Source organism: Phyllobates terribilis, unplaced genomic scaffold, assembly GCF_046119375.1.
Source record: "Phyllobates terribilis strain yellow unplaced genomic scaffold, ASM4611937v1 Scaffold_3__8_contigs__length_932513732, whole genome shotgun sequence".
Taxonomy (NCBI): Eukaryota; Metazoa; Chordata; class Amphibia; order Anura; family Dendrobatidae; genus Phyllobates; species Phyllobates terribilis.
This window is the reverse complement of record NW_027362763.1, coordinates 433,709,575-433,725,558: the sequence shown is the minus strand read 5'-3', so window position 1 is coordinate 433,725,558 and position 15,984 is coordinate 433,709,575. Positions and strand designations below refer to the sequence as shown.

Below are 15,984 nucleotides of genomic sequence, written 5' to 3'. Positions count from 1 at the left end.
CATGAATGCCAACGTCATGCTGATTGACAGCCGGCTCCCCGCAGTTGGACAGCCAGCATAACATCAGCAGTTAACAAATAAAGTTGCACTCTGTGTTTTTTTTAAAGCTGAAGAATGTAAACATGAAATATATGAAATTTGAATAGCATTACTTATCTAGAAAATAGGAAAAAACGAAGATACTTAGCACATAATTTGGCCAATTTATGCATGCCCAGCAGCCAGGGCCAAGGCCATCTTCTTATACTGGGAACATATCCTAATGTGATTTCTCTCCTGGGCTGATAGCCTACATTTATATGGGTAGGTAGATCCTGATGTGATTAAAACACCCAGAGGCTGAGAGTCAGAGTCAGAGAGCCTATGTATACAAATAACAAAAGACACTTCCAAACAGAAAACTGGTGTGTACAGGTGCATACTAAGAGTAGTCATCACCATACATAACTAACAAATAGTTAAAAAAAAAGTTGCACTCTGTATTTTTTTTAAAGCTGAAGCATGTAAACATGAAATATATGAAATTTGAATTGCAATGCTGCTCTAGAAAATTGGAAAAAATAACATTTATTTTATCTCCCTCATTGGGGTATCACCCTATGTTTGTGCGCTTTGTCCCTTACACAGCCTATCCTCAAATTAACTTTACATGCATTATCCTTTATATGGGTTATATAAAATCCTTTTGTCTTAGTATCTAAAAAAGACAAACACATACATCACACACTGGAGATTACTGATCATGTTCTGTTAAATTGCATACAAGTCTGAATGTGCATTCTGTGCATATGATTTTATATTAATTAATTGAGTTATTGTTTTTGGTTTCCCCCCAGGGTTTATAGGTGTATATTGTATGTTTTTGGAAGACTTAGTAGAGCCATGATGCTTTGCCTAAAGAAAAAAAACATGTCATATACCTCTATTGGCTTATGTTATTAAGGTCCCATACACATTAGACTTACATTGGCCAAAACATCTGATATTGACGAGTTCAGCAACTGTCTAATGTGTATAGGGACTTCCCGACTGTCCTCTGATAGATGAGGTCGAAGGGCAGAGGCATTGAAAATGTCCGATATCGGACTGACGATCCTTTTGTTCTCTAAGTGGATGTCTGGCAGTGACTCTCTGTTCTCTCTCAGCTGAGAACTCCTGTGTATGAGTCAAAGAGATAGCTACCATCTGATAACTATCTAAAGTGAATGGGGAGGCTTTAGTTTTTCTGTACATGCAGGCTGGGGAAGTTATAGACAAAGTTTCACTCTTTGTGCGTGATCATAATTCAAATCAATCCCTGAATTGTTCTAACATTTGCCATTGCTGCCCTCTAGTGGTGAAAGTTGAGTACTACCATACCACTATGCATATGACACCAGCAGATTTAGTTGCCAATCCTCAGGTACTTCATTGCAAAGTCCACACCAATTTGAGTCTGTTGCTGTTTTTGACTTATTTATTTAACTTAATGGGAAAAATCTGAGAGTGAAAAGTCCTTATTGCCAGACTATTTCTAAGTGGAAAAGTTTTTCAGCATATGAATGAGATTAGTTTAGATCATGTTACTGTATTCTGCTGCACATTTTCTGTGAATGTTCCCTGTCCGTATTAGTGAGTGGGAGGATTTAGGTCACATTCACACAGGATGGTAATGGTGTGGCAGAAAGCTATGCCACTACTGCACTACAAGAAATTAGGAACATACACATAAGTTGTAGCAAAAGTGATTCTTACAAGAGTTTCTTTGTAAAAACCACATTGTGGTACAACAATAAAAACATGAGAAGCATTGGTAATTATGGTTCATATTGTGGTTTCCTCATTGAAATCAGACTGGAAAAATGTCAAAGCTTCAGCAAGATCCAAGCAGAGGAGGAGAGTGAAGCCTGATGTGAGCTTGGTCATACGTGGTGCAGACTGACTCTGCTGATGTTTTGAAGTGCCGTCCCTTCAGCTGACGAGCCCTGTGATATACTTTCTAATGATCAGCACATCGCAGAGATTGTCAGCAGAAGGAACAGCACTCCAAAGCAGGTTTCAAGCAGAGAGGAGAGAGAAGTCTGATCTAAGCTTGGTCATGCGTGGTGCAGACTGACTCTGCTGATGCTTTGAAGTGCCGTCTCTTCAGCTGACAAGCCCTATGATATACTTTCTAATGATCACCACATCGCAGAGATTATCAGCTGAAGGGACAGCACTCCAAAGTATGATTCAAGCAGAAAAGGGAGTGAAAAGTCTGATCTGAGCATGCATGCTCAGATTGCTGTCACTCACAGAGGTAGCCCCACTCCCATCAATGACTTGTTCTGCTCTGTTCGTCCAATTCCAGTCCCCAGATCGGAAGTAGCAGTGGCTGCATCACAACAGAAGACTATGTGTTCCCCACAGAGGTGAGCTAAAAGGAGGGAGGGCAGGAAAAAAAGCATATCAGAAAACTGATTATTAGAAGAGTTAGGACATATGAAAGGGGGTTAAATTAGTAGTGGAAAACCTCTTTAAGGCTATGTGTGCACGTTCAGGATTTGAAGCAAAAATTTCCTGAGCGTTTCTGCATCTCCTTGGCAGGAAAAACGCTGCAGAAAAATCATTGCGGTTTTGCCGCGATTTTGACATGCTTTTGATGCGGTTTTTGAAGCGTTTTTGGACATCAATGAATGCTTTTTGGAGCTAAATAAAGTTATTTGGTGGGACATTGCTTAAACCCTTGGATTACCGTCAGAACTGAGGTGAGTATATTGGTTAATTTAAATGATTAAAGAATGTGTGTTGTATTTCAAATAAAGTGTTTAGTCTGTGTGTTTATTTAACTCTTTACTTCACTTTAATTAGGTTTTGTGATGAAAGGGTCTGATTGACACCTTGTCATCACCAAACAAAAGAGCTAGGTGTCAGCTGATCCCATTCACTGAATCTCATTAGCATTTCTATTCATGTAATTGCTGGGGCAGCTGTGAGCTACTATTTTTAGCCTAGGAAGGTGCCATTAGGCAAACATGGTCCCTGGCCATTATTAACAGCTCACAGCTGTTTCGTTAGCCTCTTCATCTCCCCCCAATCAGCACACAGCAGCGCTTTGAACACAGCATATTTTTGCTGCGTCCAAAACGCTGTGTTCTAATGCTGCACTTCTGTTGTCTGTACATGTGAATCCACCTCATATAATGACACTTCAATCGGACAAAATCTGTAGCAGACACTAGCGTGTGTGCTACAGAAATTGATATGCTGCGGGTGAGTTTGGGTACATGGCCACAGTCAGGAGCCGCTGTAGGTTTGACGCTGTGTGCTTATGCAGCGTCAAACCCGCAGCGTCCTGATGTTACAGCATAGTGGATGGGATCTCTAGAAATCCCATGTCCACTATGCGTGCATCAGAGGCTGCGGATCACCTGCAGACACTGACATGCAGCGCGTCTTTCAGGACCGCAGCATGTCAAATTATCTTGCGTAGTCGCTAGTCTCAGCTACAGAAATTGACATGCTGCGGGTGAGTTTGGGTACATGGCCACGATCAGGAGCCGCTGCACGTTTGATGCTGCATGTTTATACAGCGTCAAACCCGCAGCATCCAGATGTTACAGCATAGTGGATGGGATTTGTAGAAATCCCATGTCCACTATGTGTGCATCAGAGGCTGCGAATCACCCGTGGACACTGACATGCGGCGCGTCTTTCAGGACCGCACATGTCAAATTCTCTTGCGGAGTCGCTAGTCTCAGCAACAGAAATTTGACCACTAGAATGTATTGAATGCGGTAAATGCGCATGGTTCAGTGAACACATGTGGATTTACCTGTGTTCAATAGAATGCAACCTTTTGGATGCAGCAAAAATATGCATCCAAAGCGCTGCTACGTCCGGATCGTGGGCACAGAGCCTAAAATGTAAAAAAAAAAAATGGCATTCCCGCATCATTTTTAGAACCAGCAGAGGGAAAGCCGACCGTTGGGGGCTGATATTAGTAGCCGGGGAAGGGGCCATTAGCCAACAATGTTCCCTGGCTATTAATATCAGCCCACAGCTGTTTGTTTAGCCTTTACTTCATAGATTACAAAGGGACCCCAGAAAAAAATTGACGTGAGGTCCCCCTATAAAATCTAACCAGAAAAGGTTAAACAGACAGCTGCAGGCTGATATTAATAGCCAGGGAAGGGGCCATGAATACTAGCCCCCTCTGCGGCTATTAATATCACCCCTCAGCAGTCCCAGAAATGGCGCATCCATAAGATGCGCCAAATCTGGCGCTTAGCCTCCGCTCTTCCCACTGCCCTGTAGCGGTTGCGAGTGGGGTAATGGGGTTGAGGTTCACGTCAGCCTTGTATTGGTGGCTGACGTGAATGCCAGGTTAGCAATAGAGGTCATCTATAAGACGCCCCCATTACTAACTGCGTAGTAAAGTTATCACCGCCTTTTCAATAAATACACGGCCAGAATAAAGTATTTTAATGAAATAAAACCTTTTTATTGCACTGTCAGTCCCCGAAGCCTTCGATCTTCTGAAAAAAAAGTAAAAAAACAAACAACCATATCCCTCACCTGTCCGCTGTCACGACGCAGTCCACGATTACCGCCAATGATTGTCCCTCCCTGCCCCACTGATGTCACTGCTGTAGAAGACAGCAATGTATACTGACAGGAGTATAAAATCACTCCTGTCAGTATACATAGCTGCTGGAGTGAGGTCACTGGGGTTCATCAGCTGAAGATCAGCTGATCAGCCCCAGTGAGCTCATCACCAGTACTGGTGGGAATATTCTTCAGAATGTTCCCACAGTGAGGTCACGTGAGCGATCAGCTGATCGCTCACATAACCGCAGGTCCTGGCAGTGCAGTACACTGCTGGGAGCGAGCGTGCTCCCAGCAGTGTACTGCCGGCTGCTGGGCTGAAGACATCGCCAGGGACCAGGACTAGGACGACAGCAGGGGCGACGGACAGGTGAGTGTAGTGTTTTGGGTTTTTTTGTTTTTTTTTTTACTTTTTTTTAACCACGGGCACGCCGGCTCGGCTGAGGAGACAACTGCTCCCCCCAGTCGCGCCGCTCTCGCTGTTATCAGAGGGAGTGGTGGTCAGATGAGAGGAGTAGTAGTCCTCCTCTGCCGACCTGGGTATCGCCCGCAGCGCATTTCCACAGCGAATTTGCTCCCATTGGCTTTAATTGAAACGCAGCAAATCCGCAGGTATACATATTATACCTGTGGATTTGCTGCGGTTCAATTCAAGTCAATGGGCACGAATTCGCAGCGGAACTGCGCAAAGAATGGACATGCTGCGGTTTTTTCCACAATGGTAATCGTGAGCGGAAATTTCTGCATCATGTGCATAGCACATCAGGATTACCATTGCACTAGCTGGCAGACCAATTGTCAAGCGTTTTCGCTGCGTTTACACGGCAGAAAAACCGCCGTGGAAACGCAGCAAAAATGCTTCATGTGCGCATAGCCTAACAAATGCAGTTTTTAACCATATCGTGTAAATGGGATCACATCAATGACATGTCTCACCATTGCAGTATCCATAGAAGTGTTTGGAACCTTCGCTATACTGCCATATAACTCGTGTGTCATACAAATCCATATGGATCTGTCCTACCTTGTACATATGGCATCTGAGTATTGTATAGCACAAACTGTACATTAACTAAAAGTCAGTGAATGGTATGTTTATTTGAGAGCATGGAGTACTTTTATTAAGCTGGAGTCACACTGTGCTCTGATCCTCTCTCATGAGAAAAGGGCAGCATAGGTGCGGAGGAGACAGAGAGAGTAATTTCTTCATTTCCTCCATTGTCAGTCTCTGCGGTAATCGGACTGCACTGGGATGACATCTGAGTGCAGTCAGATGTTTCACAAGCACCCATAGACTTGTATGGGTGTGTATTATCCGATTCTCGAATGCAAGCGCAGCATGCGGTGATTGTTCTCTCATGCTGAATCGGCATCAGAAAATAATGGCTGATCTGAGCTGCCCCGTAGAATAACACTGGGCCGAGTGCTATGCGATGTTTTATTTCATAGCAATCGGCCATGTTATACGCTCGTGAGACGGAGCCCATAAAGTGATTACCATGGTCAGAACTTGGAAAATAGAAGAATTTCTAAATGTGTAGTAATCTGAATGTAATGTATTCTGCCCAACTTTTTTCTTGAGACAGAACTTTTCTTTTAACATTACAATGTAATTAGTCGTCTTTGACAGGTGTCAGTCTCTTCCCCCGCAATTTGCTTCAATTTTTACCTGTTTTTAACTCCTGCACAGCAAGACAGAAACAGAGGCACGCATATAATTTTCTGTTATGTGTTACATTGCATGGCATGGCCTATGTTTTTTATGTAACTGACAGGTGGTCACAATTTCTTGACCAACCACATTACAGTAGTCTGAAATGCCTTTAATGTTTATATGGAAGAATCAGACCTATACTGCTAGTTCTGTAAATGCACGCAATCGTAATCCAGTACAAAGGCTTGTTTTAAACAGGAATTGGATGTTTCGCCCCGAGCAATTCACCCCCGGGTACATTTCGCCCCCAGCATTTGGCCCCCTGGATGTTTTGCCCCCGCACATTTCACCCCCGCACATATCGCCCCCAGTTCGCCCCGGTACGGGGGCGAAACGTGCGGGGGCGAATCTTCCTGGGGACGAAATGTGCGGGGGCGAAATGTACCTGGGGGCGAACTTGCTGGGGGCGAAACTTCCTATAACCATGAGACACAAACATATACCGTATGTATATACTATACACAGAGCACATACATATACTCATATGTATATACAAAGCACAGATACAAATACACAGTGGATGTGCTGTGCTAACTGCCCATCAGCACGCCCACAATGCAATGGGTTGTCATGACATACTGTGGTATTGCTATACATAGCACAAGCAAGCAGATGATCACAGGTTCATGTCCCCTAAGGGGACTAATAAATACAGTGAAAAGTTTTTAGATTTAAATACAAAATATGAAAAAATAAAAAAATATAAAAGACCGAATCAACTCCTTTTCTCCCATTAAAAATTAATAAATAAAAAACAGTCATGGCCAAAAGTGTTGGCACCATTGAAATAGTTCCAGAAAATGAAGTATTTCTCCCAGAAAATTATTGCAATTACACGTTTTGTTATATACATGTTTATTTCCTTTGTGTGTATTGGAACAACACAAAAAAAACAGAGAAAAAAAAGGCAACTTGGACATAATTGCACACAAAACCCCAAAAATGGTACAGACAAAATGGTTGGCACCTTCAACTTAATATTTGGTTGCACACCCTTTGATATAGATAACTGCAATCAATCACTTCCTATAACCATCAACAAGCTTCTAATATATCTCAACTGGAATTGTGGAACACTATTCTTTTGGAAACTGCTCCAGATCTCTCATATTTCAAGGGTGCCTTCTCCCAACAGCAATTTTAAGATCTCTCCACAGGTGTTCAATGGGATTTAGATCAGGACTCTTGGTGGCCACTTCATAACTCTCTAGTGCTTTGTTTCCATCCATTTCTGGGTGCTTCTTGAAATATGTTTGGCGTCATTGTCCTTGCTGGAATACCCATGACCTAGCAGGCAAATCAAGCTTTCTGACACTGGGCACTACTTTGCGACACAAAGTCCTTTTGGTAATTTTCAGATTTCATGATACCTTACAACACAGTCAAGGCACCCAGTGCCAGAGGCAGCCGAACAACCCCAAAACATCTTTGAATCGCCACCATATTTGACTGTAGGTACTGTGTTTTTTTCTGCAGGCCTCTTTCCGTTTTTGGTAAACAGTAGAATCGTGCTTTCCCAAAAAGCTCTATCTTGGTCTCATCTGTCCACAAAATGCTTTCCCAGAAGGATTTTGGCTTACTCATACATTTTGGCAAACTACAGTCTAGATTGGTTTATGTCTCTGTGTCAGCAGTGGGGTCCTCCTGGTTCTCCTGACATAGCGTTTCATTTCATTCAAATGTCGATAGTTCGCACTGACACTGATGCACCCTGAGCCTGCGGGACAGCTTGATTTTCTTTGGAACTTGATTGAGGCTGCTTATCCACCATTCAGACTATCCTGTTTTGCAACCTTTCATTAATTTTTCTCTGCTGTCCACGTCCAGGGAGATTGGCTACAGTGCCATGGGTTGTAAACTTATTGACAAAGGAACATCAAGTTCTCTGGAGATGAACTTGTAGCCTTGAGATTGTTGATATTTTCAACAATTTTGGTTCTTAAGTCCTAAGACAGTTCTATTCTCCTCTTTCTGTTCTCCATGCTTAGTGTGGCACACACAGACACACAATGCAAAGATTGAGTTAACTTCTCCCCTTTTTATCTGGTTTCAGGTGTGAATTTTATATTGCCCACACGTGTTACTTCCCACAGTTGAGTTTGAACGAGCATCACATGCTTGAAACAAAGTTGTTTACCCACATTTTTGGAAAGGTGACAACAGTTTTTTTCCGGTGGACTTTTGGGATTTTGTGTGAAATTATATCATATTTTCCTCTTTTCTCAGTTTTTTTGTGTTGTTCCAATACACACAAAGGACATAAAAAGTGTATAACAAAGAATGCTTAATTGCAACAATTTTCAAGGGTGCCAACACTTTTGGCCTTGACTGTATGTGGTTGACAAAGTCACTGTCAGAATACTGGAGGGGAGATTTGTTTCACTGAGGCTATTAGTTTCAGTGATGTGAAACATGGAAGTCTTCTCCTGCATGGTAGGTGCAGAGAGGGTTAATCGACCATATTTAAAAGGGCATGTTTTGTTCTGAATGGCCATAGTGCGAGCAGGGAGCCATTCACCATATCTCCACCCCAGGGTGTGGTCTGGGCTATGAATAGCCAGCCTTGTGACTCAGGTGTTGTTCAGTATCCGGAGAGGCTTGCCCCACAGAGGAGATTGCATGTATTGTGCTGAACCATGTGTGGTTAAACCCTGAGTGGCCGGACCCCGGCCGATATATGGATGGTGCTGTGACTTTCTATTTTGTTTTGCTGTTATGCCGAATGGGCTGTGTTTACTTTATAGACTCCAGGGTGGTTTATGACATTATTTTAATAAACCAACCCAAAACTTAAAGAGATAGTGTTCCATGTCTCCCTCTGTGTACAGCCGAGCAAGCCGCTTCACCACAGTGGTATGTCCACATTCGTAAAAGTTTGATCTATCAAAATATCAAATTCATTAACCCAATAAGTAAATGTCGGAACAAGAAAAACAATCAAAATGCCAGAATTGTGGTTTTTCAGCCGCTGCAACGGCAGAAAAAAATACAATAAAGGGTGATCAAAACATCGTATGTACCCAAAATGGTATCAGTAAAAACATTGGCTCGGGCCACAAAAAACAAGCCCTCACACAGCCCCATCAACAGAAAATTGAAAACGTTATCGCTCTGATAAGATGGCAACACAAGTAAAAAAAATTTCGTTTTATACATTTCCAAATTTTCTTTCACTATTTTTAATAAATATAAAAATACATGTTTAGATTCGCCATAATCGTACTCACCTGGAGAATCAACTCATCACATCATTTTTACCGTATAATGAATGCTGTTAGAAAAAAAAAACACAATTGTGCTTTTTTCTCTATTTTGCTGCACTTGGAATTTTTTTTTTCCTGATTTCCAGTACATCACATGATTTTCAAGTACACCATATCATAAAATAGATGGAGTCATTCAAAAGTACAACTTGTCCCACAAATCACAAACTCTCACGTGGCTATATTGGGCTACATCGACAGAAAAATAAAAAAGTTGTAATTCTTGGAAAATGGAGGAAAAATCAAAAGTGTAAAAATTGCCTAGTTGGTAAAGGGTTAAAGATAGTGTTTCTCTTTTTAGGATTAGTGAAGCTCTCAGGAAGGTTAGCCCTTTGAGAGAAGTTCTCAAAGTCATCTATTTTGAGGTCTAGAACTTCCAGATTACTGTTATATTTCTCCAAGTCATGCCAGTCATTCTCCAGGGTTTTGATTAGCTCATCGGTTTTAATATCTCTGTCAAAGACTCCTTGACCCAAGATACCTTCTTAAATATGTCTGAAAGTGCCTGCTTAAAGTGCACCTGTCAGCAGGATTGTGCTTAGTAAATCACAAACACTGTCAGGTGGACGACTTTAGGCTGATTAAAATGATACCTTGGTTGATGAAATCCATCCTGTGGTTCTTGTGTAATCTTTACTTTCAGTTTGGAGATAATGATATGTTCGTGCTGTGGGGTGGGGCCTTCTGTGGTGCTCTGCTTATGTATTCATCTGTATGCTCTTATGACAAGTCATTGATTGTTCAGTGACCTGCCTCCTATTTTATATAATGCATCTAGTAGCGCGGGGCTAGGTAAAATAGAAGGCAGGTCAGTGAAGGTGCAGTGAGCTGTCATAAGAACATACAGATGAATATGTAAGCAGAGTACCAGATAGAGCGCCTCCCACAGGCCGCCCATCTGGTACTCTGCTTACATATTCATCTGTATGCTCTTATGACAGCTCACTGTACCTTCACTGACCTACCTTCTATTTTACCTAGCCCCGCGCTACTAGATGCATTATATAAAATAGGAGGCAGGTCACTGAACAATCAATGACTTGTCATAAGAGCATACAGATGAATACATAAGCAGAGCACCACAGAAGGCCCCACCCCACAGGCCACCCCGGAGCATGAGCATATCATTATCTCCAAACTGAAAGTAAAGATTACATAAGGACCACAGGACAGATTTCATCAACCAAGGTATCATTTTAATCAGTGTAATGTCGCCCACCTGACAGTGTATGTAGTCTACTGAGCACAATCCTGCTAACAGATGCGCTTTAAGTTTAAGTTTTTCTTAAAACATTAGTTGGATGCTGAGAAGCATTTCAGAAGGGTTCGGGGAATCATCCAGGATTTCAGACGAGGGCAGTGAGGTCTGTATCGATAACTTCCGCAAGGCCAGCACATGTGAGAGAAGAAAAGACTCTGGCACCAAGTTGTGCAAAGCAACAAATCTCAGAAATTGTTTGAGAAGTAGCCGAATACTAGAATTCCAGGTTTCTTTTGGCAAATTTAGGCATGCCCAATACTTCACTGACTCAATCCACTGCTTTGGAGCTGCTGTACAGTGCTTAGAAGTTTTTTTTTGTTTTTTTTTACCTGTGATTGGCACAGAACGCACATCACACATGTATTCATGAGCTCTGTAAATGCCCCCTCTAACCACATTGTTTTACAGATGTGTAGAGCAGAACACACAACAGCTAACCCACATATTGGATAGCTCCTCAGTTACATTAAGCCAGAAAATGGAAACTGACTACTAGCTGTGCAGCCAATAGACATATACAATTTTCCTAATGACTAATTTATATGGAGCAATAGATTTTACATCGGGTTGTACAACGTGTAATAGGAAGCACTAAGCATGTATTGTCCACGCAATGTCATGCTTTAGAATGCATTATTACATAGGAAATTCACTAAGAAGCACTATGGATACTGCAGTCAGTGAAACTGCACAGTGTAACTATTTTGAGTGACATGATCCACATCACCAGCTAGTTGCATTTGTTACTCTAGTGGCAGCTATCATTTGATATTATATCTGAGAAGGACACTGGTGTACTTGTAAGGGTGGCACAGGTCGAGGTGTTCTGTCACGACCCTAGGCCGCAGTGATAATGGTTCTTAGTGCATTAGCAAGGAAGGATTCAGGCCATTTCATAAGAATAAAGTGAACTTTACTGTTTGAGCTGATGTAACATATACTGTATACAGTAGGTAGTAGGAACAAAGCTGGTGGTTCACATCTGTTTTAAACAGAGGTACAAACATATTGTTTCAATGTGGCAGCACATCACTTGTAAATAACATCTCCGCAACACAGCATGCTTGACTTGAATACTCCATTCTTTCTATCTGCCCTTCACTGAACACGGCCCATTTCCATGCACTACCCATGCTCAGGCCGGACAAGTCCATTATTTCTTCACTAAGACTCCCAGGTCAGGCCTACACATTTCTTCTTCAACCCGTCTTCGCCTGTAGTGTCTCAGGGTTACCCACAACTCACAGGTATACTTCTTTGGGCTCCTGGCCATACGCAGCTGAGCTCTACTTTCTTGTGTGTTCCAGTTCCCAGTATCCAGGGTGCACTGGCCATATTAAAATCAAGTCTGCCACTTTATCCAGTACAGTTATAGGGCTTGCTACCTCAGAAAATCTCTTCCTTGCACTCACACACAGTATGTGGCCAGTTCTATCACATTCCCAGTGACTGACTTCCCTCTCTTCTCTTCACTACTACATGGTGAATTACCCTAACCAGGAAGTAGCTGTCTTCTAACTCCCCATAATTCCTCCCCACTGTAGGGCTGGCTAGCTGTCAACTCTACTGTGCCCTGCATCTACACTGTTACTTTCTCTTTCTCTACACAAGTGCATAGAGGGGCATTAATCACATTAAACAATTACATCAGATATCAACATATGGAAAATGCTGCAGTATAATACATATCAGCACCATAAACTCGTCATGAAAGTGTTTCTTCTCTAATCTTACATACTTTTTATTGGTTCAGACAACACATGTTCTGTGGGGGTTGGTGATCATTACAAATGCTTGCAGCCGCCACTGGCAGGAGCTCAGTGCAAACAGATTTGTACACCTTTCTTTGAGTTCAATATTAGTTGTATATCTACATAGGCGTTAAGCTCACCTTGCTGGTGGCTACAGACAGCCAATGTTTTATAATTTAACTTTATTACTGCTGGGTGACTGGAAACTATAAAAAAAAACAGAGAAACTAGGAGTTTCTTGTACAAAAATATAACAAAATCTTTATTAAATACACATGTATACATATTAGCAAGAAGATAATAAGGGTAAAGCAGTGTGCATAAAGAGCTGTGTCAGGAAACCCCCCCCACAGAACAAAAAAAACTGGACAGAGGTTATCTATGATTGTATACTAGGTATGGGCCGGGAAAAGCGGAATATTTAAGCCTAATCATAACAGGTTAATCCAGGTAGTGTATATATAGTAAGTAATAGGAGTATAAGCATACAGTGTGCCTGCTAAAATACAAACTCCCAGGGCCACCATCAACACATATATAAGTACCAGAGTATTGTACCACAAAGCCTAAGACCGCTTACCCTAATTGTAGTGTCCCAAAGACCCTCAGACCGGTAGCTGGGGTGGATTGGCGTCTTCCCAAGCTACCGGTCTGAGGGTCTTTGGGACACTACAATTAGGGTAAGCGGTCTTAGGCTTTGTGGTACAATACTCTGGTACTTATATATGTGTTGATGGTGGCCCTGGGAGTTTGTATTTTAGCAGGCACACTGTATGCTTATACTCCTATTACTTACTATATATACACTACCTGGATTAACCTGTTATGATTAGGCTTAAATATTCCGCTTTTCCCGGCCCATACCTAGTATACAATCATAGATAACCTCTGTCCAGTTTTTTTGTTCTGTGGGGGGGGTTTCCTGACACTGCTCTTTATGCACACTGCTTTACCCTTATTATCTTCTTGCTAATATGTATACATGTGTATTTAATAAAGATTTTGTTATATTTTTGTACAAGAAACTCCTAGTTTCTCTGTTTTTTTTCATGTTTTTAGAGTTACATGGGCACACTCTTACTTATGCATGCTGATGTGCCCTAGTCTAATATGACCTTGGGAAACCTTTATGTGACTGGAAACTATGTAGCTAAGTGAGTGAAAAACTCTGCTCCAAGCCCTATAAGAATATTTAGCATTATAACTATGGATTTTCACTTTAATAGAAAAGTACTACATTAACTAAGGTTGATTCCTATCCTTGAATTTCTGTGTAGTTCCCTAAGATTTATCCAAATGAAGTGTTGTAAGTGAATTTTTGTTCATTTTCTGTAGATCTATGTTATAGTTAGTTTAGGGTTTTATAACCTCATCTAGGCTATGGACCTTTTTGCTTGCTTTAAAAAGCAAAACTAGACGTTTACTGCAGGTGTGAAATCCAAAAATGTTTGTTCTAGAACTTTTCTGGACACTCTTCTTCTCTCTTGTAGGTTAAGCTGCCCTTTCCAATTGATCAAATCACAGATCTTCCACGCAATGATTTCCAGATGATGATAAAAATGCACAAGCTGACCTCAGAACAGTTGGAATTCATTCATGACATTCGGCGGCGAAGCAAGAACAGAATAGCTGCACAGCGCTGTCGCAAGAGGAAACTCGACTGTATACAGAATTTAGAATGTGAAATACATAAGCTGGTGAGCACTCCATACCATCCTTGTGGAATAAGATAGGACCATGAATTTACATATTGATATGAACATAAGCATATTGAGCTGCATATTATTTTTCAGATTTAGGCTGTAACGCTTCCAGCGCCCTGATTTTTGGGGGGCTAGTCAGCACAATAGGAGGAATCTATCTGTCAGTGTCCCACAGAGAACTGAACACATTTGGGCAGAATTACTGTGTTGGATTTTTTTGTGCTTATTAGGTGACAAAATTTATTGATCTGGCGCACTTAGTTGCATAAAATTGACATATTGGCACATTTATTGAAAAAAAAGAGCAGATAGCATTAAACATAGTAATAAATTCCCATTCTAACAAGGAATGGAAAAAACACAAAGAGGTGCACTATAACAAGTATGTTCCAGCAGTATTTAAACACAGGAGAAGTAGTAAAAAATAAAAAACAATATTATAATAAAGTTAGCATTTCAATTATACTGCATGGTGAGTTCTAAAAAATTAAAAAGGTATTTCAGAATATTTTTCAATGAACCCTACAAAAAATTGAAAGAAAACGAGATCAAAAAGTAATATAAACCCAAAAATAGTACCAGTAAAAAGTACAGCGTTTCCCGCAAAAAAAACAAATCCTCACAGTCTACAAAAAAATGAAAAAGTTAGGAGTTTCAGAATATGGTGAGCAAAAAAAATATTTTGTTTAAAAAGTCTCTTTTTTTTGTTTAAAAGTATCAAAACCTAAAATACCATCAAAAAGGTTTGGTAAGTTGTAAGCATATCAACCCAATGAATAAAGATAGCGTGCCAATTTAAAAAAAAAAAAATTCAGAAAAAAAGTTTTTTGTTAATTTTGCCTCCAAAAAAAAAGTGTAATAAACCGTGATAAAAAAGCTGCACATACCACTAAATGGTACCAACGAAAACTGCAGTTTGTCACCCAAAAAATAAGCTCCGCTGACGAAAAGTTGTAAAACTCAGGACCCTCAGAATATGGCGACCCAAAAACAAGTGATTTTTTCTCAAAGTTTGTATTTATTGTACAAAATAATGAAACATAAATAAAGCTGTATAAATATGGTATCGCCATGTTCGTACTGACCCACAGAATAAGGTTAACACTTTACTTGTGCTGCACGGCGAATAGCTTAAAATGCAAAAAAAGTGGCAGAATTGCTGTTTTTGTATTCCTCCCAATTAAGAGTTAATTGAAGTTAATAAAACATATGTGCAATAAAATGATTCTACTGACGAACACAAGTTATCCTGAAAATAACAGGCCCTTATACGACTGTCACTACAAAAAAAATAACGTCATGGGTCCTATAATATGACAGTAAAAAAGTAAAAAGAAAAAAAATAACATGTTTGTCATAAAAGCCAAGATTTGCTGAGAAACTAAGGGACTAAAGGTATTTAATAGGACTTAAAGAGGTGACTATATTAAATGTAACAAGGACAATAAGAACATGTGGTTATTTATAAGAATGGCCACTTATTTTCAAATGATCAGGGTTCAATCCATGAGACCCCAAATTAAGGGACGAAGGAGCGGCAGCATGTGCTGTTTACACAGAGACAGCCCTGTACATACACGTGTGTACATAGCACGCAGTGGCATAACTACGGTCTGATGGAGCCCAGTGCAAAACTTGGACCGCCCCCCCATGTTGGCTAGATGTATGAGCCCTTGTACCGTTCTAAATCCTTTAAGGGCATTCAAATTTCCACCCTCCCCCATTA

At 40.9% G+C, this 15,984-nt stretch overlaps 1 protein-coding gene across 2 annotated transcripts in view; it reads left to right on the top strand.

Annotated features, from left to right (window-relative positions):
- The window catches only part of BACH2 (BTB domain and CNC homolog 2), a 302,749-nt gene that overhangs the window by 270,975 nt on the left and 15,790 nt on the right, over positions 1 to 15,984 (top strand). For both annotated transcript variants that reach the window (XM_073675711.1, XM_073675710.1), the window contains one exon: positions 14,046 to 14,252. In XM_073675711.1, the coding sequence (XP_073531812.1) occupies positions 14,046 to 14,252 (207 nt within the window). The remainder of the gene's footprint in view (positions 1 to 14,045; positions 14,253 to 15,984) is intronic.